Source organism: Pseudoliparis swirei, chromosome 20 (genome assembly GCF_029220125.1).
Source record: "Pseudoliparis swirei isolate HS2019 ecotype Mariana Trench chromosome 20, NWPU_hadal_v1, whole genome shotgun sequence".
NCBI classification, from domain to species: Eukaryota; Metazoa; Chordata; class Actinopteri; order Perciformes; family Liparidae; genus Pseudoliparis; species Pseudoliparis swirei.
Window position 1 is genome coordinate 7076767 of NC_079407.1, and position 24845 is coordinate 7101611.

Genomic DNA, 24845 nt, shown 5'->3' on the forward strand with positions numbered 1-24845 from the left:
TTACACACTTGACGGAACTGACGTACACCGGCTGTTTAGGGCTTGGTTTAATGAAGAATTACTACAATTCGTTAATTAATTGTTTTAAACTCGGCTTCATCAATCCCATCCTCGACGCAGGCAGCCAGTGTCTTCCTGAGCTCGTTTGGCGCTTCCGGATGGAGAAGAGGCTCTGAGCCGTTTCCGCCGCCATTGCGGGTTTTGGACAGAAGATCAGCCGAAGCCACTGCCATCCATCGATGCCGTACAGCAGGCAGAACGCCACGAACATTTCCCGCTGACGCCAGATTTCGGAAACACGCTTAACAGCATCACATATAACCTTTTTGTCCTCGTGTTTTTTTTCCTCGTGTTTTCACCGACTGGCTCCGACCTACACGTTCATTGAGGAGGTCGTAGCTAGCGCGGTGCTACTGCCTAGCTAGCTAGCCGTTAGCTGCACCGCTCAGGATTCCGTGAAACTGGAGAACCTCGAGGAAACCACCATGGCGCAGATCCTACCTATCCGCTTTCAGGAGCACCTGCAGGTACGTGGGCAAACATTGTGGCTGCGCGAACACCGACATTCACATTTTATTTGCGGCTCTCCGGCGCCCTAACGGGTCGTTTGACAGCTCGCTAACCGAGCTAGCGGCGAACGTCAAGACCCGCAGCGAATGAATGACCTCCCCTCCCCCGTTTAGTCGGCAGCCGAGCGAACTCATTCATTGCATGGATGCTGTCGTCTGCCCGACGTTAACGGTCAACGACGACCGGGGGGGGGGGTACATGTATTATTTTTATTAGACCGCTTCCCTGACCCGTGGGGACCGGTTCTTGTCCCGTTGACCTGTGCATTAACTTCACTTAGGTTAGCAAACAGCCATTACATGCTAACGCTAATCATGTGTTTGTGTCGTGAGGGATGTGCGAGTCGCGTCATCTGGTTAATCGCAACGTCAGCTTTGTATTCAGTCGACCTGGTTGACATCAACGTGAATCCCCCGGGTGACTCCGGTAGAATAATGTCACACGGCCCCTCGTGGGGATGCACTCCGGCGAGCTAACGCCAGCATCTTACGGTCCGCGGCCAGCTGCGGGGAGACACGATCACAGCGAAAGGGAGAGACTCCGGTTACCCCTGAGGGGGTTCTGCCCGTGACACGATGCCTCTTCGTCCAGCTGACGGAGGGGAAGCAGGTGGTCCTCCCGTTCTTTTGACAATTGCATAATGTCCCCTCTCACTTTACGCGTGTCGTTGTGATTTTCTAAAACATCTGGAGCCGGATTAGTCTGTTCAGTCGATCTCCATTAGTACATCTGGGCTCCAGATTTATTATTATGAGAACAAAAAGTATCTTTATTATGTTACAGAGTTGTCTGTTATTTAGCCTACACTAACTGATGAAGACGCAGTGTACAACATAAATACAAAATTAATAGTTGCCTAATAATCTAGCAACTGTTTATGTTACATTGTCGACACGTTGTGTTTTGATTGCATATTTAAAAAACGGAAAAGAAAACGGTAACCGTCATCTTTGAAACAAATACACTGAAAGTCCTGAGCTTATCATCATACTTGTAATAAGAAAATTAGTTTGATTTTTATTTCCCCTCTTTATCTGTAATTTACCAAGTGTGACTTGAAAGGATTTATAGATGATGATTCCTCCTATATATCGGTGCGCAATACATTATCAGGCTTTATTGGCCATGTGTGTGTACGCATACATGTAATTTTACTACGGTTACACATTGCTCTCCTCGTACATATAACATACAAATAAACAAGCAACGTATAAAAAAGACATTAAAGACCACAATGTAACTAAGTATTGCACTTTAATGTTTCTTCTTTGCCATTCTCTTGTCGTATAAACCGTGTTGGCCAGGGGCTGCTACTAAAACAAGTCATGTGTTCTTATCTCAGCTCCAGAACCTGGGCATCAACCCAGCCAACATTGGATTCAGCACTCTAACCATGGAGTCCGACAAGTTCATCTGCATAAGAGAGAAAGTGGGGGAGCAGGCCCAGGTCGTCATCATCGATATGGCCGACCCCAACAATCCAATCCGCAGGCCTATCTCTGCAGACAGCGCCATCATGAACCCTGCCAGCAAAGTTATTGCCCTTAAAGGTAAGCTTGAGCTGAACTGCATATCGAGCACTTTCAGCAGATAGTTCTTTTTGTGACATAGAGAGGAGGGCACTAGGTTTCTGAAAGCACTAAGACTGAAGGATTTAACCGTTAAAGGTTTGGCCGGTCACATACCTTGCTATGGGGCGTTTCTAATATATTGGGTCATTTGTGTACATTTTGTTTGTGTTGTCAGTCAGTTATGTAGCTTTCACAGTCTGCTTTTCATTTTGATGTTCATATGTAGACCACCCCATTTCTGTTAGTCAAAAAAAGGTTGAGTAACTAAAGTACAGTGTAACAAATTCAAATGTACAAGGAATTGATATTTTAAAGAAAGGTAGCCGTAGTACTGGTGGTAGTAAAATGTCATGCTGTCATGAATGCTTTGTCTATTTTGCTTGTTTTTGCTCTTTTTTTCATTTCCTACTGCTTTCTTATGTTTGCAGACGGTGAGTTGAATTTTACATATCATGAGTTGTCAAAGTGTATTATTGTTGGCAGTGTCTTTAAATGTTTGCACAGTTAACAATTTTAATGTATGTTTGGATTTATAAGAACACAAGCAAGCCTAGAACAATTAAGAGGGCAGCTTAAAGGACTATCTTTTTCCTTTTTGTGTTTTTTCTTTTTTCTGTGTGTGTTTGTTCCATTTGCTGTACATTATATTACATCTGACCCTTTTCTGACACATCGTTTAATGAATATACTGACTTGGAGGTGAAAGCCTTCCAGAAGGTGACTGACTAACGGCAAACCTGAAGGGCTTGACTGCCTCTTCATTTAAGCTCTCAATAATACAATTCAGTCAGTCACAATCATAGAATACACATCTATGCCAGGATTGTGTCTTTTTAAAGAAATTGTCTTTTATTAATTGAATTTTAGAATTCCATGACCAACAAATCCTGGCATTAATGGCAACCACTTGAATATTCAGAAATTTTACAAATTATTATGTGCGTTGGAAAATGGTTGGTAGTAATGTCTAGTATGTATATATGTCGTAAAAGGGCTAAAACATGTTTAAAAAATATATATAGTAATTTAAACCATCGTATATTCAAGCAAATTAATAAATAGTAGGTCGTTATGTATTTGCTGTCTAGAGAAATATGTCAGTCAGCGGAGGACAACGTATTCCTACCTTTTTTTCTTTTGTTTCTCTACTTATTTCAAGTATATGCTCAGCTAGCGTTGGACTTTGTTGTGATTACTATTTTTATGGTTTTGACACAGTGGCGTGTAGTAAAACAGAATAATGAGGAGAGATGCACAGTTGCTTATCATGAGTAAATGGAAATGATATATACTTTTTCAATTAAAGAGCGAGTGGAAAGGCACAACCTAATAGTTTACCGTACCTAGGTATATTCCAGCTTCCATAAGAGAAAGAGAACGAGCAAGCTTGAGAGTGGTTAAGCCAGAACTGAGCTATATTTGGTTCTTTTACATTGTATGGCTTAGCATGCAACTAGAGTCGCAGGGTCAGGGCCAGTCTTACCACTAGCCCCAGGAAACCGCAGAGATATAGGCCAAATGTGGTGCTTTCTTTTGGTTACTTTCCTCCTTTTGTCTGTGTTTGGTCGATATGTCAAAGGAGTAGGCTTATAAAAGTGCTTCAGTATGTATTGAATATGTTGTGTTTCAAGTGTCGTATTTGTGCGGTGTGCTTATTCTCAAAGTAACGTGCACTGTATTTCATGTCGGCAGGTCGTGTATTTTTTCCAAGTCCTATCAAAGTATTTGTTGAGAAATGTCCCTGTCCACATTTTCACTGTGTTAACAGCTATGGGGATTAGGTTAGTTGGGACTAGCTTGGGCCTGATTTAATCTAAATATATGTTTTGGGCCCATGAATTGCTGTGTGTTTCCTTCAGTGAGACTAGAAAGCAATGAGGCTGGGTGTGAGTACATCCGTTAAGCATCCTTCCCATCATCACATCTGTTTGTGTTCTTTGTGGTCGTCTTATGCTAATCTGCATTCAGACCCAACCCAAATTCCCACATCCCTCATTTTAGGATTACATTTTGATGTGAATCCCTTAAGAGCTATAACAACATGCCTGGAGTTTTATATTTCTCCAGTAGGTAGTGTGGGTGGAGGACTGGGCACAGGCCTCATTTAGACTTTCACTGGGAACCATGTTGTTCTGCAGACGTTGGTTCCTAATAGACCTGGTTTTGGTTGGAATGATCAGTCGAGCATTGGACCATTGCACCAAAACAATATGGAAAGTCAATGTTGATCCAGTTGAGAAGCACAGAAAGCCTAGTAGTAGTAAAATCTCTCAGAAACAAACATCCAGACCTAAAATAGCACTGCGTTATTGATCCTGGCGTCCTTTGGCTGCTGGGAGGATGAAAATAGATCCACAAAATTGAGTTTGAGTATTCAATCCATGAGTTTAAAGGCTAATCGGACAGCAAAACACTGCAACGCCTGGACTCGGCCAAAGTAGTGCTGGCCTTATGACCTTGCATAGTGTGGAAAAAGTTGAGCCACGTACAACTTGTTTTGCCGCCCTGCCTCACTGTGTCAGCACAGTGGCCTCATTCAGTCTGAACACAGTCTTGGTAATGTGAGTTTTCACTTCACATTATCACACAATGTTTGCATATTCAGCCTCAACTGAATGAGTTTCATTTCATAGTTTATTGCATCAGACCTAACTGAATGCAGATCCAACAGTGGTTGCCCTTTTGTTGGTGTTGCCTCTTGTTTTGACACTGATTAGGGCTGTCCCAGATACCATTGAGGTTTCGAAGCTACTTCTCTTTATTAGCATTTGCGTCTCACCCGTCACTCATTTCGTGAGAGAAACGAAAAATCAGATCGATCGAGTATTTTTTTCTCGTGGACGATTTAGTCATTAACTTTGTTGTTGGTTTTTCGAGATGACAAGACTTCTTTATTGAAACATAAACCGCTAAAATGTACAATAACCGCATCACATAAATTACACCGATAGCCCAGAAGAAAGATTTACCTACAGGACTGTCTCAGAAAATTAGAATATTGTGATAAAGTTCTTTATTTTCTCTAATGCAATTAAAAAAACAAATGTCATGCATTCTGGATTCATTACAAATCAACTGAAATATTGCAAGCCTTTTATTCTTTTAATATTGCTGATTATGGCTTACAGCTTAAGAAAACTCTAAAATCCTATCTCATAAAATTTTAATATTTCCTCAGACCAAGTTAAAAAAAAGATTTATAACAGCTGAGTGTTTGTCAAGGCTCAGGAAACCCTTGCAGGTGTTTTGAGTTAATTAGACAATTCAAGTGATTTGTTTAATACCCTACTAGTATACTTTTTCATGATATTCTAATATTTAGAGATAGGATATTTGAGTTTTCTTAAGCTGTAAGCCATAATCAGCAATAAATCAGAATAAAAGGCTTGCAATATTTCAGTTGATTTGTAAAGAATCCAGAATGCATGACATTTTTGTTTTTTTAATTGCATTACAGAAAATAAAGAACTTCATCACAATATTCTAATTTTCTGAGACAGTCCTGTATATGTAGCAATTAACATGTATATCGTAGCCAAGGCCGACAGGCTGAAAATATAAGTCGTTGCTTTGGAGAGACTGTCTGGCTGTTAATCTCCTCTGATGTGTTTCAGCACCAGGGACTACACACACACGCACACACACACACACACACACACACCATCTACACTAGGGACGGTTCATAAAACTCACGGTTCTAAACGTATTACAGTTTTTGAGCTGCGGCTCAGATCAGCAAGTATAACCTTTTTAGAGTATTTATTCACCATCCCAAAAATCATTTCAACCCTTCCAAAGTCCATGTGAAGAATCAAAAAATATGTTTTTTGTTAAAGTCATCTATCGTGATCGAATGATTAGAAAACAAAAACAGTTTTAATTGATTATTTAAAAAAAGAAATGAAGTGAATCTGTTCAAGTTAAACTGATTAGTTTTAAGAGGTCATAATTCCCTCTCCTAATATCAGTTTCATATTGCTGTGGAAACATCTCCTAAGAACTGTATTCATTAAAGTTTCTTGCTCCAAACTATATTGTAACTCAATATTGGCTCTTAGCACAAGTGCTGCCATCGTTACTGGCTTACCTTCTGTCGATGTCAACACAGTGTTGTTCACATGGAGCATTACCAGGGATGCGCACCTCAATGCCAATCTCCCCATCGCATATTTCTACTGGATATCATCCGAAAACCTTACTTGACGCTATGGTGGTTAAAATTTGTAATTCATCTGGGGGTTCGTTCACATGCGTGCCAAAATAAACCCGGTCAGAGTGAGCAAGAGAAAAAAACAAAATTACAAAAACATGATTAATTCGAATACTGATTTGTACAACCATTACCACAAGGCTACGGTCGAAGCTTCAAAGTATTTGGGTCAGCCTTAAGACTTTTGTTGGCTTTTTGTTTGGTCCTTTTGGTGTTTCTCAACCCAAACCCTGACTACCAACGGTTCTCCAGCAATTGGAAGTTGGTATGTGTACTGTGTGTGTGGTAGCTTTATTCACTAACTGATTTTGGATCTCTTTTCGTTCAACTATTATTATTTTGAATGGTTTTTTTGGGCGGGGGTCGCAGCATTCATATACGTCACTGTGCGTTAAATATGATGTCAATTTTCAGCGGCAAAGACCCTGCAGATCTTCAACATCGAGATGAAGAGCAAGATGAAGGCTCACACAATGACTGATGACGTGACCTTCTGGAAGTGGATCTCCCTCAACACCGTTGCCTTGGTCACAGACAATGCCGTCTACCATTGGAGCATGGAGGGTGACTCTCAGCCAATCAAAGTCTTTGACCGTCACTCCAGCCTGGCAGGCTGCCAGATCATAAACTACCGCACTGACGCCAAACAGAAGTGGTTGCTGCTCATTGGTATTTCAGCACAGGTAATTAGTTTGACAAAATATTGTGAACACACTATTTGTCCGGCTGTCAGGAAACATTTATTAAACTTAAAAACAGCGTTGCAACAATCTTACTACATGGTCTTACTTAGTAGAAGAATTATCTTGTCAATATAATGCCTTATAAAACAAAGTGTAGAATCCATATTATATTAATGTTTTTGTCCTTTTCTACAATAATGACATGCATTATTTACATTTCAAACCGTTTTGCCCCCAAAAGACAAATAATTATCAAAACTTCTATTGATGTTGCACTACAGGGGAGAATACTGTTGGCGCTTTAATTTTGTATTCGTGTTCCAGTCCAGAAAAGCTTAAGCTCAAGTGACCACAGCGGTAAAATTGGGCTCCAAGTGTTTTGGGAAGCCGTATTTTTTTTTACGGTGATCTGCATTCCTCTGTGTCTAGACTCAATAGATTTGAATTGGGATTTTTCTAAGTCTGCACACATTTGAATGCTAACCCCTCCAGTTTCTTTGACCATTGACTGTAGCTGTGTCTCTTTCAATTGATCCTGACGTGGAAGTTTCGCGCTGAATCACGTTTTTCTCCAATCACAGTTTGAGCGAGCTTGGCTGCCAGCATAAGCTGTCAACTGTTAACTTGCGGGTTGTCTCTCCTCTTCAGCAAAACCGCGTCGTCGGAGCCATGCAGCTGTACTCGGTGGACAGGAAGGTGTCTCAGCCCATTGAGGGACATGCCGCTGGCTTTGCACAGTTCAAGATGGAGGGCAACACTGAAGAGTCAACCCTGTTCTGCTTTGCTGTGCGAGGACAGGCGGGAGGAAAGGTATGATTTACTTGCACTGCCAAGTCTCTGGCTACTAGCTGTAAAAAATAATGTTTAGGATAGACTCATTTGAAAAATGGAAATCAATTAGCATTTTGGATCATGTGGAATCTAAATTACATTTACTGGATTTTTAAAAAGCTTTCCAGAGGCTTTTGTAACCTGAAGTGTCTTTTTACTTCTAGCTGCATATCATTGAAGTGGGGACTCCGCCGACTGGGAACCAGCCATTTCCAAAGAAAGCTGTGGATGTTTTCTTTCCCCCAGAAGCTCAAAATGACTTCCCTGTTGCTATGCAGGTACAACTTCTACTACTGAAGAGACATGTCGAGCCTGTTTTGTCTTTGTTCTCTAAACAAGATTCCCTCCTCTGGTGGGAAACGACACTATCTACTTGCGTCATTACTGCCATTGTCTGCAAAAATATTTTTCTAAACTTGTATTAGATTCTTTACGATTTGAGATACTATTTAACTGCAGTTAAAACATGGACCTGGTACCCACCCACTGTGTTGAAATGTGACTATTTAACTGCCCATCGTTGTCAGACTGGGCTCTGGTAATACCTAATTAGCTTTTGACTCGATGTCTTGCTGAAGGCTATTTTGATAATTATCCTTTTGCTGATTTTCATGTTCTAACCATATTTCTCTTCCTGTAACTCTAGATCAGTTCCAAGCAAGATGTAGTCTTTCTCATCACCAAATATGGCTACATCCACCTGTATGACCTTGAGACTGGAACTTGTATCTACATGAACAGGATCAGCGGGGAGACCATTTTTGTCACTGCACCCCATGAGCCCACTGCTGGTATCATTGGAGTCAACAGGAAAGGACAGGTACTCTAATGTACACACTCTGGCCCTCTATATATTTATAAAACATTGCAATATTGACAGTCATTTCTCTTAAACTTCCTCTGCTGCCTGCAGGTAGAGGCAGGGGCTGCCTTGTCTCAGCCAGCATATACATTTACAAGAATTTGACTATGTGAAATTAAGCTAACGAGTTTGACAGCATACAGGCAGCTTTTGTTTTAGTTTATGTTTTGTAACAATTTGCAATTGTCCGAGCCAGTGTGTGGCGCTTGAGTATTTAGTGGTGGATGAGAGATTGTGGAAAAAGCAGGTTGAAATATCGCTTTCCTCCATGTTTATAACATGTTAATACGTTTGTAGGTGAAGTAGCTCAGCCAGAGGCGCTGCAGCGTGGTAATAAATTACACAAGAACGATACAAAGTACTGAAATCCGAGCCACTACGTCTGCGCTTATCAGTACTCTGGTCTGAAATGGAGCGATGCCGGTTTAATACCAGGTTTTGGTACCGATCACTATTGCAGACATTTGTTGGTGATGCACTTTCCCTTTTTTTTATGAGAGCAATTTTTTCTATCATCGTGGGTCCTTGGGTGTTGTCTTGTGATATTGACTGAGGAAATCTCTGAAAATAACCGGCTGTAGCAGCATCTTCAGTGTAAGGCAGCATGTGACACGCACAGCAGGGGGGCTAAGCTTGGCCAAGCAGACTACACAGTCTAATCCTGTTATTGCTCTTGGCTCTTACCTTCAGGTTTATTTTGTACAGCTCAGTGCTTTGCGCACACACACGCATACAAAATGTAACACTAAATGCGCCAATCCCTCTGTGATTTAAGATTATGACAAGTACATGTCTTGGGGTGTAATACATGTATATTAGCATATGTGTACGAAGAACCTGCCAAGATTTCACTGTCAATTATGAGGGCTCTCTTTACAGGAAGGTGTCAAATTATTGCAGATAATGTATAGTTTTTCCATTCACTTTGAATGGAGTACATGTATGTTTCCTTTGCCGTAGTGTTTTTTTTTTAATGGACTGAGGAATCAAAAACACAAAACTGTAACATAGACCCTGCATTGTTTTAAAACCAATCCATTTGGTATTTTCTGTTGTGTGCAGCTAATAAAGCATGCAAATGTGCTTTTCTAGGTGTTGTCCGTGTGCGTGGAGGAGGAAAACATCATTCCCTACATCACCAATGTGCTCCAGAACCCAGACCTGGCCCTCCGCATGGCGGTCCGCAACAACCTTGCCGGTGCTGAGGAGCTGTTTGCCCGCAAGTTCAACACCCTCTTTGCAGCGGGAAACTATTCCGAGGCTGCCAAGGTGGCGGCCAATGCACCCAAGGTACTGCCAGGGTGCCACCATGCACTCGGAGCAGGGTCAAACAGTGACGTTATTCACTATTCAATGAATCCTTTATTTCTCAAACTGAGCACGCCCCTCTAGTGGGGCGCAGTTGTTTTACAGGTGGGGCGCAGGGGAAAATACCTAATTCTTTTTTACTTCAAGAACTATATTGAGAATTTCACATATTACAAAAGTACACAGTCATAAAACTAAGTCATTAATAAACACATGGCGAAATGCCTGTACCTTCGTGTAATTGTTTACGTTCAAAGCAAAATACAGATCTAAACTCAACATTGAGTATGACTGAAGAGTGGCCGTATAAAGCCTGCAAACCCGTTTTAACAAAACTTTTTTTGTTTTTCACAGGTTGCACTTTATTGTTATCTTGAAAATATATTCGGTTCAAAACAGGTTAATTGCATCTAATAAAGTGATTGCATATTGTATTTGTTTTTGTCTAATGGAGTGATTGCAATTTTCTTAATCCTATTTATAGAAGCACAGATGGAGGAATCACAAAACATTACTTCAATACAAATTCAGCATGGAACATTTGTTTACAATTCTGTTGGGGAACATTTTTCTTCCTCCAAAGTGGGGCGTGGCAGAAACTGTTTGAGAACCACTGAATTAATCCAAGCGTAGACTGTTAAGATTGAGCAGATTTATGTCGTTTACTATGAACATAAGCATCTTGTATAAATAATACAAACTCACTTTATATATGCATACTAAGTTAGTTGACATTTCTTTTGGATGCACTCTTTCAGTGCTTCTGAAGTTTATACATCTTGTGTTTACTGCACTCAATTATGTTCTCAAATGGAATCTTCCCACTGTCTCTTCATTATGTTGTCTATCCGTCCGACCTTCTTGTCTAGGGTATCCTGCGGACCCCAGACACCATCCGTCGCTTCCAGAGTGTTCCTGCCCAACCAGGCCAGACGTCTCCCTTGCTCCAATACTTTGGCATCTTGCTGGACCAAGGCCAACTGAACAAATTTGAGTCTCTGGAGCTGTGCAGGCCCGTCCTCCAACAGGGCCGCAAGCAACTCCTAGAGAAATGGTTGAAAGAGGACAAGGTATGTGTCCAGTGGAAAATCTTTCTCATCTTCAGATCTTTTTCACCCATCATGTCATGAACACCTGCGCAAAAAGAACACTGTAACTAGGTTCCTAATGTTTATCATGTACATGGGGATATTTAAAAAAATGTTGTTTGTTTACAGCTGGAGTGCTCTGAGGAGCTTGGAGACTTGGTGAAGTCTGTAGATCCTACTCTTGCCCTCAGTGTCTACCTCAGAGCCAACGTCCCCAATAAGGTCATTCAGTGCTTTGCAGAGACTGGACAATTCCAGAAGATCGTCCTCTATGCCAAGAAGGTTTGTGACAATGTTTGACTTTGTTGTCTTAGTTTATCTTCTAATATATTAGGCTATTGTGGTACAGAGAAAGTGTTTGAGCCTCCAAAATACTATTTTGCCATGTTGTAATCTGTGTGTTTTGTAAAGATGAAGGACCTTTATGCCTAAATATCTGTTGTCTCTGTAGGTGGGCTATACTCCAGACTGGATCTTTCTGCTTAGGAATGTAATGCGGATCAGCCCAGAACAGGGCCTTCAGTTCTCTCAGATGCTGGTTCAGGATGAAGAACCACTTGCGGACATTACACAGGTAAAAAAGAAGCACATAACCTATATGTCAGATTGGAATAAATATCAAATAAGTGGTTTTCACCAAGAGTAACAGTAACAGTAGTCTTGTGTAGTAGGTCCAAACATTGTGATCACTAATTGCACTTTAAAGAATGGTCTGATGTGACAGGAAATGGAGCTACTGCTCTACACCCAACTTTCAAACAAACATACAGTCTTTTTGAGAGGAGTTCAATAGCTGTGGCTACTGATGTAGCTTACCACCACCGGGATGACTGTGTGTGTGACTACTGGACTCTGTAAAGCGACTTCGGGATGTCGGCATGCCTTGAGAAGCGCTATATAAAATAAATGATTATTATTATTTATTATTATCTCTGATCATGTTTCTCTTTTGTGTCTCCAGATTGTTGATGTGTTCATGGAGTACAACCTGATCCAGCAGTGCACATCCTTCCTCCTAGATGCCCTCAAGAATAACAGACCCATGGAGGGACCACTGCAGACACGCCTGCTGGAGATGAATTTGGTGCACGCACCACAGGTACATACATTTGACCTGCTCTAGAATTGGAACGCCACAATTTAATTTGGTAGACAGACGTCCACTAACAGAATGCAACTTTGTTCGGTTACAAATCGATGATATGTACGGTTATATTTTGTAAACTTTTTAAATTCATGCTTTTGGAAACTAACCCAGAAGGGTTTCTTTCTTCTTTAAAAAAAGTGTATTTTTCCCCTTTTACTCAAATATCTAATTTCCCTTTGCCTATGTGCAATGTTTCCAGTCCCAATAGCTTCAAACTATGTCCAAATGTCTTGACTCTGTGGCATGTCTTGCAGGTTGCAGATGCCATCCTGGGCAATCAGATGTTCACCCACTATGATCGTGCTCATGTGGCACAGCTGTGTGAGAAGGCCGGTCTCCTGCAGAGGGCGCTGGAGCATTATACTGACCTGTATGATATTAAGCGTGCTGTGGTGCACACACACCTTCTTAACCCAGAGGTACGACGCAGACCATCGAACACAATAACAATACTAGTACGAACGAAAATGTGACCGTAAACTTGTTTTTCTGTTTGTCTCTGCAGTGGTTGGTGAATTTCTTTGGCTCCTTGTCGGTGGAAGACTCTCTGGAGTGTCTGAGGGCCATGCTGTCTGCTAACATCCGCCAGAACCTGCAGATCTGTGTGCAGGTCGCCTCCAAGTATCATGAACAGCTCTCCACTCAGTCCCTCACTGAACTGTTTGAGTCATTCAAGAGCTTTGAGGGTAAGCTGGGAATATACTGAGAGCCAAGCACATAAAAAAAACAGTAGTTGGTTAGTTTCTCCGGTTGATTTTAAATCTATTTTTTGTCTTTCAGGTTTGTTCTATTTCTTGGGTTCTATTGTGAACTTCAGCCAGGATCCAGAGGTGCATTTCAAATATATCCAGGCCGCCTGCAAGACAGGCCAGATCAAAGAGGTGGAGAGGATCTGTCGAGAAAGTAACTGCTACGACCCTGAACGTGTGAAGAACTTCCTCAAGGTCAGAAGTGGACCAGAATAGACATTTCACTCTAAAATAATCTAGCCTTTCTACCACTAATTTATCCAGACTGTCGTTCAACAAAGCCAGCATTTATAAGACAATACCATTTTAAATGTTTATCTCTACAGGAAGCCAAGCTGACTGACCAGCTGCCTTTGATCATTGTGTGTGACCGCTTTGATTTTGTCCATGATCTGGTGCTGTACCTGTACCGCAACAGCCTGCAGAAATACATTGAGATCTACGTGCAGAAGGTACTTAATTACATTTCACCTTGGTGGAAATGTTATAAAATCCAGAACAATAAAATAATAAACATTTAAGTCAAATTACATTAAAAGGGTTACACTTAGTAATAACTGCATACTGTATCTTGTTCCTCTCTCCACTATATTTGTTATACTGATGCAATGAATGCTTTAGACATTGAGCCTCCTCACTCCATTTGAAACAAACTATTGCTATGCATCCTTGAATATGTTTAACTTTTCTGGTTGTTTTTTCCCCAGGTGAACCCGAGCCGTCTGCCGGTAGTCATTGGTGGGTTACTGGATGTGGATTGTGCTGAGGATGTGATTAAGAACCTGATTCTGGTGGTTAGAGGGCAGTTCTCCACAGATGAACTGGTGGCTGAAGTGGAGAAAAGAAATCGGTAAGAAGAGAGGGACTGATTGAACTTTATAGGGGAGTCACATGGAGTCTTCACACTTTACTAGAGTGCAGGGAAGCCCTAACTGTATCTTTCTCTAGACTGAAGCTGCTGCTGCCTTGGTTAGAGGCTCGTATTCATGAAGGATGTGAGGAGCCTGCTACCCACAATGCCCTGGCCAAGATCTACATCGACAGCAACAACAACCCAGAGCGATTCCTGAGGGAGAACCCCTTCTATGACAGCCGTGTGGTGGGCAAGTACTGTGAGAAAAGAGACCCCCACCTGGCCTGCGTGGCCTATGAAAGAGGACAGTGTGACCAGGAACTGATTCATGTGAGTTGAACTGAAATCATGCTTTCATGGAAAGCAACTATAAGGGTGGTTTTGTGAGGTATGATGATTCCGTTGTAAATGACTGTGCTAATTCTTATCGACTGTGGTTAGCCATGCTTCATGATGAATATAATAAGTTGCGTGTTTTGTTGCTCTTTCTGTTTACAAGACATTTCTGTTTTATATTCTGCTTCAGGTGTGCAATGAGAACTCGCTGTTCAAGAGTCTGTCCCGCTACCTTGTGCGTCGCAAGAACCCTGAGCTGTGGGCGAGCGTGCTGCTGGAGACCAACAATTACAGAAGACAACTCATTGACCAGGTCCGGCCCCTTGTACTCAGATTAAATTATACCACATGAATAAAAGTACTTAAATCTTTGATCCAAAAAGCAGCTGGCATTGCAGACTTCGCTTTCATATTATACAGTAAAACAAAGCTAACATTCCTATTGTATCCAGTTAACAATTTTCATCTTGTAGTTTTCATTGTTTTTCGCATCTACCGGTTTTGTTATATACTATATATTTTTGAAACATTTATTTCAAACATTAGCTGAAGTGCATCATGTCTGTTGCAGGTGGTCCAGACAGCCTTGTCTGAGACTCAGGATCCAGAGGAGGTGTCCGTCACAGTCAAAGCCTTCATGACCGCTGACCTTCCCAATGAGCTCATCGAGCTTCTGGAGAAGATTGTCCTGGATAACTCTGTCTTTAGCGAGCACAGGTGAGAGAGGCTTGATGTTACCTGTACATCCCAAATATGTCCTTTTTTAAAAATGTGTAAAAGCTGTTTTAATTGTGGAAATATAAATTTAAAAAACACAAGTTAGAAATGCATTTAGTTTATTTTGCCACATAGAAAATAAGACTTTATTTGTTGTTTTTTCAGAAACCTCCAGAATCTGCTCATCCTGACGGCCATTAAAGCTGACCGGACTCGTGTCATGGAGTACATCAACCGTCTGGACAACTACGATGCCCCAGACATCGCAAACATCGCCATCAGCAATGAGCTCTTTGAGGAGGCCTTTGCTATTTTCAAAAAATTTGACGTCAACACCTCTGCTGTGCAGGTCAGTGGATCACTGCTTGGCTTTCAGGCATTTTAAAAACTCAAGACATGAACCCGAAAGCTTTAATATTGTCGGTGTACAGTTTCAAGCTGGCCCTGTTATTCAGGAGCCTCATCCTTGAGCAAAAGCCAGAATTGTGTTATTGTGCTTGACATTGCATGTTCTGAATTGTCTCATTCTGTCCAGGTTCTGATTGAGCACATCGGTAACCTGGACAGAGCTTATGAGTTTGCTGAGCGCTGCAATGAGCCACCGGTGTGGAGTCAGCTGGCGAAGGCCCAGCTTCAGAAGGGCCTCGTCAAAGAAGCCATTGACTCTTACATCAAGGCTGATGACCCCTCTGCGTACATGGAGGTGGGACAAGCTGCAGCCCAAAGTGGTAAGAATAACTGTATATTGTCTGAGCCCATTTGATGCTTAGATCAGAGCATTTTTTTAATAAATTCCCCCCAAAAATTATTTTAAAAAGACGTTTGATAGTTTTGGTAAATAAACAGTAGATAGATGTGCTTATGAAACTGATCAGAGTTGATTGTTGTGTGCAGGAAATTGGGAGGACCTGGTGAAGTTTCTGCAGATGGCCCGTAAGAAGGCCCGTGAGTCATACGTAGAAACGGAGCTGATCTTTGCCCTGGCCAAGACCAACCGCTTGGCTGAGCTGGAAGAGTTCATCAATGGACCCAATAATGCTCACATTCAGCAAGTATGTCCTGGCAATCATGCAGACATACAACACACACTCACATACACAGTTGTTGCCACTTAATTCTCTTTTATCGGTTCACAGTTCCTACTTTGCTGATCTCGCTGGTTTTCTTTCCCTTCAATTTTCCTTCAGGTGGGTGATCGTTGCTATGACGACAAGATGTACGACGCGGCCAAACTGCTTTACAACAACGTGTCCAACTTTGGCCGTCTGGCCTCCACGCTGGTGCACCTGGGAGAGTACCAAGCAGCTGTGGACGGAGCTCGCAAGGCCAACAGCACTCGCACCTGGAAAGAGGTGAGGGATGACACTGCCGTTTCTTTTCCAACTCTTCACAGAGAGAAAGTCCTTTTTGAATAGTAAAGAGTCAGATGTTGCATGTTGGACTGAATTCAAGCAAACCGCTACGCTTAAGACATACTGTGATAAGTGTACTGTCCACACGCCTTTTATTAAACGCTTTGTTTGATTTATTCTCTTCCAGGTGTGCTTTGCGTGTGTAGATGGGAAAGAGTTCCGTCTTGCCCAAATGTGTGGGCTGCACATCGTCGTCCACGCCGATGAACTGGAGGAACTCATCAACTACTACCAGGTAACTGGGGGAAGTACACTGTGGAATCAGATTTGATTTGATTTGATATTCCTTTATTTGAAATTTCTAAAATAAAGTGATTATTTCAAAGAGTCCATCTGTACCCTCCAGGACCGCGGTTACTTTGAGGAGCTGATCACCATGCTGGAGGCCGCCCTGGGACTGGAGCGTGCTCACATGGGCATGTTCACCGAGCTGGCCATCCTCTACTCCAAATTCAAGCCCCAGAAGATGAGGGAGCACCTGGAGCTCTTCTGGTCCCGCGTCAACATTCCAAAGGTAGGCGAGGAGAACAACAGCGACATCGTTTTATTGTCATTTATACAACTCAAACGTGTGACATCCTTCTACTGTTTTGTAGAAGCACGGCTTGTTTCGTTTGACAACGGTTGTGTCCGTCAGCCTTTATGGTGACCGTTAGCTGTGATACTGGCTTATTGGTCTCTCTCTCTCCGCATGGGCTGTTTTTAAGAACTAACATAAATGTATGTCCTCACAAACTCATATTCAAATGTGTTTTGTGTGTGTAACAGGTCCTCAGGGCAGCAGAGCAGGCCCACCTCTGGGGAGAGCTGGTGTTCCTCTACGAAAAGTACGAGGAGTACGACAACGCCATCATCACCATGATGAACCACCCATCTGATGCCTGGAAGGAGGGCCAGTTCAAAGACATTGTCACCAAGGTAAACTTACCAATAATTAACAATTCAAATATTAGTATTAGTGATGGCAGTTTTTCTATCTGGTAACAAGTTATATTAACTACAGAGCCAAAGCCCAATACTGAGCTATTATTATCGTATCTTTTATTTGTAACTGTTCAACTTCAGGATGCGTGTGCTTTTCTCTGTAGGTGGCCAATGTGGAGTTGTACTACAAGGCCGTTCAGTTTTACCTGGAGTTCAAACCATTGTTACTGAACGACCTGCTCATCGTCCTCTCTCCAAGACTTGACCACTCGCGCGCTGTCAACTTCTTCAGCAAGGTTCTGGTCCAATCTTTTTTTCTTTAAAATACTAAATAAATGAGTTGCATCGAATATATTTATGAAATATTTTCAGACGATGGAAATGAATGCTTTTGTGTATCAGTAGTGTAAAGTTACGAGTGACTGTTCCCCTTTGAAGTCGTTCCTGGTTTTGGGAGAGAACGATAAATGATAGTGACCTAAAGAAATGGACAAAGACGATTTATTCTTCTGGTTTTCTGTTCAGGTGAAACAGCTGCCTCTGGTTAAGCCTTACCTGAGGTCTGTCCAGACTCACAACAACAAGTCGGTCAATGAGGCACTGAACAACCTCTTCATCGTCGAGGAAGACTATGCGGTAGGATATTTTAATATAAACATGCAGATGGCATGGTCATCTATGTTTTTAGATGTCGGTTACATTGAGATCGCAGTTAATTTTTACGGGCAGGATAAGTTTTTTTCCAGCAGTGTCATTTTATAATCCCCCCCCCCCCCCCCCTCTTTTATCTAGGCACTGCGAGCTTCCATCGACGCCTATGACAACTTTGACAACATCTCACTGGCCCAGGGCCTGGAGAAGCACGACTTGATTGAGTTCAGGAGGATTGCCGCCTACCTCTTCAAGGGCAACAACCGCTGGAAACAGAGTGTGGAGCTCTGCAAGAAGGACAAGCTCTACAAGGTGCTTGGCCACTTAAACAAATGATAACTTTCAATACAAACGCCAGCTCTTCTGAGCCGTATGAATCTCGAATGAAAAAACGGCAGATGTGGTTCTGAGTCAATTTATTGAAACGCACGTGTGCTTTCTTCTCTGCAGGATGCCATGCAGTACGCATCGGAGTCCAAAGACATCGAGCTGGCAGAGGAGCTTCTGGCTTGGTTCCTGAATGAGGACAAGAAGGAGTGTTTTGCGGCCTGCCTATTCACCTGCTACGACCTGCTGCGGCCCGACGTGGTGCTGGAGACCGCCTGGCGACACAACATCATGGACTTCTCCATGCCATACTTCATCCAGGTCATGAGGGAGTATCTCTCTAAGGTGGGTTGGCCGTAGGTAACCAGTGTGTGTGTGGTGTATCAAGAGAAGGTAGATGGCTTTGTGAGCAGGTTTATACAGTGACAAGAAGATCATTAGGAGGTAGATGGGCAGGATTAGACTTTTCATTTTTTTTTCTCCTGTCAGGTGTGAATATTTATAAAGTATTTGCAAAGGTATCTGTGGAGACCTTCAGATTGTGTGACACAGACAGAAATGAAAAATGTAATTTTCAATCAATTTTCCAGTGATCAGTTTTCACACATCTAAAAGGCACCACAAGTTGCTAAAGTGTGTTTGCAAATACTGTTTAACTTTAGGAAGTGTCACACTGCCCCCCCCTCTCCCTCCAGACAAAATCGAAGAGAAACCCCCTCCCAATACTGCCTATTCTTTCCTCCATTCATGTTCCTCTTCATATGCTTCACCACTGGTGTTTTCCTTTTCATTTGGGTTTCCCTCCATTCAAGCTGCTTTTCCATACAAATGTGTTCCAGGAGAGATTCATAACTGCTGTGTTGCTCATTCTGCCATTGATCTCTGTTACATGGCATTCAAAACAAATGACCCACCTATTGCTTTCGTAACAGGCAGCAGACCTGAGTGAAGCATTTGTAAAATATTTGTTGCATTTATTTAAAAGACTTGAAATGCCAAGTTGGTGGGTTTTACAAACCAAATTTATGAGTTGGTCAAATCAGCTGTTGGGTTCCACTTTTTGGTGCCTGTGGTGGAAAACCCCACCAGATTAAAACTGCACCCTCAAGTTTTTGTTTTATATATTAAATACTATACATTGTGTAGTCCATATTGTTTAAGTGTTAACTTTACTGTGGGCCTGATTAGTTAACGTGTATTTATTTATTTTATTCTGTAGAAAAGCAACAAAGGGAGATTTCTCCATCTCAAGTCTGCATTTGTATCAAAAGTGGCGTTATGACCTGCATCTGTCTCTCTGGATTTTTTTGTGTTTTCTTGAAGTGACAAGCCCTGTGTTTGCTCTTCTCTCTCTGTCAAGTTCTATTTTGGGAGACTTTCATTTGTTTTTTTTCCTCCTTAAGTTGCCTCTCTGAATTTCCTTTCCAGGTTGATGCGATAAAGGAAAAGGTGAAAGTCGAATCCATTTTCTAATCATTCTTTTTGACCCCTCTCCTCTGTCCTGTAGCCTGTAGTTTGGAGCAGTGGAATTAGCCAAAACTGCATGACCCCTCTCCCCCATGTCACTCTGCTGCTTCTGATTGTGAACTCCCCCATCTCCACTAGACCACCGACCGACCCGGAGCGGGGCTCTTCACACCCATCCCTCAGGGCCCTGCTGGCTCTGCTGGCTTTGCTGGTGTCAGGGATTCAAACAGTTGTCGAATTAGATGGGGACAAACTGGGTAGCATGAGGTGGTGTGCAAATCCACTTCTCCAAAAGGGATGGGACTATTCCATTACATCTACGTCACCAGGAGTAAATTCTGATCGTATTCACCCACTGAGAAATTTAATTGGAGATCGCCGTAAACATTTAGTTTTTGTTCAAATGGGCGCATGTTGCTGCCATGTGCCCAAACCGGGTCATGCATGTCAATACAGTAACCGTCCGCCAGCATTGGCTCAGGATCTCAGTTCCTATACTTTTCTAGTAAAAATGCAGTTAGACTTTAATTGTTATTTATTTACTTGCCCTTAGCTACGAGCCGTTGGCGAGGCCGTTAAGCTTGCAGCGAGAGTTTTCATATTTCGTCAGCAGGAAACAAACGTTTAACATAACCCTGACATAGCATCATCCCCTCCTAAGTTTATCTGGTGAAGTAGAGCTGCTATGAGTGAACTGAGACACTAAGCTGCGAGCCAGAAAAACCCAAACGATGAGCTGAAAGATGCCACAGAGCCAGGGGTGGGGGGGAGGAGGGGGGACAGCAGGGTCCCGTGATAATTCTTGTGCGCCATCCTAAATCATTATCCTTTTTAAACGCACCGAGCCATCCACTGAAGCCAGCATGCCCGTCGGCTCTCCTCAGGAGTGGGTGAAGAGCGCCACTCTGGATAACAACTTCACCTGCGGCGGTCGGGTCCTTTTTTTCTCTCGCCAGACCTTGTAGACAAATCCTAACGTTAAACTCGTTCCAGCGCTCGGCTGCAGTCTGCCGCTAGCGCCGTCCTGCCTTGGCCTCGGATCATTTCAGGAAGCGCATGTTTTCACCTTGGAGACATGTCTAGGCATATCTAATTCATAATTCTTGATTGTGTCTTTTTTTCTTTTAAGAGGAGCGAAGATATGTTTGCGTCTGTATTTGAGCCGTAGACTGCAGCTCGGTGTAAAACCCAATCTCATGAGTAGAAGAGTAATGTAGTGTTTTTTATATTTTCTTATTTAAATGAAATAACCGTTCTGTCTGAGACCTTTTCCATATTTGTCAGTACTATTGAATATATTTCCGTGTCATAGGAACATCAACATGAGCACAGGCATATTAGGAGGGGTATTTTTCTGGGTCTCTCTGCGTATCCTTTGCTACTGTAAAGTTTGGTCTCTTCAAGGAACAAACTGCTTGAGCTTTTGAGAGCTAATCTGTTTAGTTGTGTTTTTTGGGGAGGGGGACAACGATATTTAAAACAAAAAGCATGCATTTCCCCCCTCCCGTGGTAGACTCAGCCTTAACAGCATTCGGGCCAGACTAGGAGACATTGTTGTTGGCTGTGCCTGCTTTTGGAAACCTTGAATTGGCTGTCCAAAACCATCCCCGCCCCCCTCTTTTCACACTCCCCCCACGATGCTCTCTGCTTCTGTCTTTTTCTCTCATGCACTCTCCTCAAGAAGAAAATAACTCGACTGCCGCTTCAGCATGTCTCTCGACCCTCCTCCTCTGAAACGAATCAAGAGCCTGGCTTTTCTCGAAACAGCCTGCTTAACCAGATTGACTGTCGTAGTAAAGCAGACGGTATGTAGAGGACCAAACCCAAAACCGCCGTCTGAGGGAAGGGCGCATCATTTAGCGTCGTCCCGAACTGATTTCATCTTTATTCAAGCTGCACACTGAAATAGCCGGGGGGTAATATCTGAAGCTTTTTGCTGGCTGCATAACTTTTTTAAATTGTCTTTTAGTCCTTCTCCCGTCGCTGTCTGCCTCTGGGCTGCTCTGCAAATACTAAAACACCAACGGAAAGCAAAAAGGTTTTATCAAGTTGATTCTGTAGGCTAGAGCTGTTGGAAATGATAGAATAAGCAAACTGGACAACAAACGTTCGCACAATGTTTATTCTTCCCCGTAAAGTCTTTTTTTATAGTGCTCTGCAGGCAAAACAATTAGCCAGCTATTTGGTTGATCAGTTAATTCATTGTTATTTTCCTTATGTGATAATACATTGAATACGTAGGTTTTTAGACTTTTGGACAAAACATGCTTTTTGATGACATCGCCTGCCTCGGGATGTTGATGGCCATTTTTCACCAGTTTCTGTAGACTATAGTTAATCCATTAATGATCAAATTAGTTGTCCGATTAATCGATAATGTAAATAATCATTAGATGATATTTAAACATTAATTATTTACACTGTAGTGTATAAACTTGGTAAATGTATGTAATTCAGTGCATTTTCAAGAAATACATTCAAATATTGTTTGTGTACATTCATGTACTACAACAATTTTAAAAAATCACTTTTTAAATGAACATTTCTTTGAGTACTTTGAATGTCCAAGGAGGAGAGTGAAGTGTGCATCAATGTTTAATTTGTATTAAAGTCTACAAATAAGAGAGCAAACACACATGAAAAATAAGTTTTACTCATATTTCATTAGCATCAAGGATGGAAATATTTACTGCTTGGACTTTCAGAATCAAGTATTGAGTAGATTTCGTTCCAGTTTATGTCATCATTATTTCGGAAGAGAAATGCCAATATGTGATCGCTACCGAAGGTTAATAACCAAGTTGCGTCTCGGTCTGTGCAGCTGTTCTGCCCAGAGGTCTGGGTCGGTCTCTTGGTACTGGTGAGGGGTTGGTTCTCTACATACTCTGCACTTCCAACATGTTCGAGTAGATGATTTGGGTGGCTGGATGGTGGGACCATTATTGCGCAGTCGTGGTTTTGTCTCCCCCTCCTAATCCCTCATTGGTTCCACAAAGAAGTGGACGTCTTATCTGATAGGCTGCTGTAGCCACGCTCGATAGAGTAGCCGGTAGCTCTCTAGTCGTAGTGGCCCCTGTTGCCTTGTAGAGGGCCTCCCCAACACATTAGGCCTGTTTGTATTTAAATCTGGACTGTATTCGTCTTCGCCTGTCAGGAATGGTCCCATCCGTCAGCCAGTGAAATAACCCAGAGGTCAGTTTTTTTTTTTTTTACCAACTGGGTGTCTCAGCCCCCCCCCCCTCTGCCCGTCTTCCAACGGTGTACCTGAAGCCTGACGCGTCCCCGCTGTTGTGTCTTCCATAGGTCGACAAACTCGAAGCCTCCGAGTCCCTGAGGAAACAGGAGGAGCAGGAGACCGAGTCTCAACCGATTGTTTACGGTAAAATTGTATTGTGTTTGCTGTGATGGAAAACGGGAGAGGGAATACTTTGACCGCCGGTCGCTGGTTGAACTCCCCGATTCTTGTGTCGCAGGCGCATCCCAGCTGATGCTCACGGCAGGGCCCAACGTGGCCGTGCCCCCTCAGCAGCCCTACAGCTACGGCTACCCCGCAGCACCGGGCTACAGCCAGCCCCCACAGCCCAGCTTCGGTTACGGCATGTGAACACCCCCACCACAACCTGGCCCAACCCCTTCCCTCCCTTCTGTCCTACTCTCTGTGTTCCTCACCAGCTTCCTATGGTCCTCTACTCACAACTGGGGCCCACAAGCAAGCAACTGCCCACTCTCTCGTTCTGAGCACTATTTTTGTATTATGTTGTCCCGTTATAAGAGAAAACATTTAACTTGCATTGAAGGACGTTTATTTGTATCGTTTGAAAAGAAATTGGACCACATGTTGTTGTTTTTTTCACATTCCATATTTATGATTAGTTATTTAGAAATATTTCTGTTTGTTATTGTCATGTGTTTTTTTATCGTTTGTGCAGAAGTGGACTTGCTAAAGCTCAGCGACGAACCTTTGAAGTAGGTGGAGGAGCATTGGATTTTGCACTCGTGAAGAAGTTGATGTAGAGAAGCTCTTACTTTTTGATGTACTGAACATGTGAACTGTGTCTCGTTTGTCTGTATAATGCATTTCATCGTTGTATATTCGGAGGAAAAAAAGGTTACATATAATATTTGAACATATATTGCCATTTCAATGGCTATAGCTAGCAACACTAAGTAATGATAGTATATTCTGCAAAGGCGTGTAGCTTTATGGAGTTTGAAATGACGTATGTCACTGTGTGGATGAGGGTGTGTTTGTGCGAATGTGTTAGTGTGTGTGTGTGTGTGACCTGACTGTCTAAATAAGAATTTTAACCCCCCTCTCGGCCAGTACGGGACTCTCCATTCCACCCCCCTAGGTGTTAGCTCTCTTTCATCGGCTCCATGTATTTAGGTGACCTTGTGTGCCGTGTACAGTGCTTGTGTGAGACTATCTGTGTAAGGATGGGACCACGACTCCCCCCGACTCCCCCCCCCCAGGGCCCTTAACCGTCCTGTGTGTGTTTACTCTGAACCCTCCTCGTGTGAGGGCCGCGTATGCCAGGTGTTGTAGTGTTTCCCTCGGTCACCATTACTTTTTCTGCGTGTACAGATGTGAACAAGAATTGAAACCTTTTAGACGGATGCCCCGCCCATACTGTCCTCCACCCACTCTCCTGTCCCGTTTCCCTCCTCTGTGGATGCGTAGTGGCGAGAACAAAGGAGGAGGCGGAGGACGAAGACGGGTCCGTGGAACCTTTTCGGCATCCTGATCACAACTTGATCCGATCCATGAACACTCCTGTAGGTTGTGTGTTTAGATGGTTATGACGAAGAAATCCGGCCTCAGTACATCCAGTTCTTAGTCAAGAATGGTCAGAAATAAGAACCTGTATTTACCTTGATGTACTTAACTTCCTTACATGCTGTGTGTGTAAAGTGTCATCCTAACATAAGTTGAATTCCTTTCTGTTGTCATGCATATTAATAATTAAGGGGATCTGTCATTGATAAGTGGAAGAATATGACTCAACTGAAAGGGAAATACTATCCGAAATAAAAACTAAAAACTGAACCCTGTCTCCTGATCGGTGTGTGAGAGAAAGTAGGAAAGTGTTTCCACTTTAACATCAACTACTCCAACGTGGACCAATGATCAAAAGAGTA

At 42.6% G+C, this 24845-nt stretch overlaps 1 protein-coding gene across 7 annotated transcripts; it reads left to right on the forward strand.

Moving 5' to 3' along the window:
* Positions 1 to 194: 194 nt before the first annotated feature.
* On the forward strand, positions 195 to 24753 carry LOC130210458 (clathrin heavy chain 1). 7 transcript variants are annotated; one of them, XM_056440781.1, is made up of 34 exons: positions 195 to 527; positions 1913 to 2120; positions 6766 to 7034; positions 7683 to 7844; positions 8030 to 8143; positions 8512 to 8685; positions 9820 to 10017; positions 10905 to 11105; positions 11253 to 11405; positions 11575 to 11697; positions 12085 to 12222; positions 12525 to 12689; positions 12776 to 12956; positions 13051 to 13214; positions 13346 to 13471; positions 13727 to 13869; positions 13968 to 14202; positions 14399 to 14521; positions 14780 to 14925; positions 15091 to 15274; positions 15461 to 15653; positions 15820 to 15977; positions 16113 to 16277; positions 16465 to 16572; positions 16684 to 16851; positions 17106 to 17255; positions 17426 to 17557; positions 17787 to 17897; positions 18054 to 18224; positions 18363 to 18584; positions 19668 to 19688; positions 22861 to 22898; positions 23010 to 23085; positions 23180 to 23268. In XM_056440781.1, the coding sequence occupies exons 1-33, from the start codon at positions 486 to 488 to the stop codon at positions 23038 to 23040; spliced, it is 4917 nt and encodes a 1638-aa protein (XP_056296756.1). In that variant the 5' UTR covers positions 195 to 485; the 3' UTR covers positions 23041 to 23085; positions 23180 to 23268. The 7 variants fall into 7 exon arrangements, 5 of the variants coding, with proteins under 5 accessions (XP_056296756.1, XP_056296754.1, XP_056296755.1 ...); XR_008834812.1 differs by lacking the exon at positions 23180 to 23268 and having other exon boundaries at positions 21391 to 22898; positions 23010 to 23070; XR_008834813.1 differs by lacking the exons at positions 23010 to 23085; positions 23180 to 23268 and adding an exon at positions 21391 to 21744.
* Positions 24754 to 24845: the final 92 nt, after the last annotated feature.

Bases quoted from the DNA above. Each gene is read 5' to 3' on its own strand.
- LOC130210458 (XM_056440779.1), top strand. From the start codon at position 486: ATGGCGCAGATCCTACCTATCCGCTTTCAGGAGCACCTGCAG. The intron at 12,957-13,050 runs GTAAGCTGGGAA...TTTGTCTTTCAG, and splicing joins GTCATTCAAGAGCTTTGAGG to GTTTGTTCTATTTCTTGGGT. The intron at 17,898-18,053 runs GTAGGATATTTT...TCTTTTATCTAG, and splicing joins TCGTCGAGGAAGACTATGCG to GCACTGCGAGCTTCCATCGA.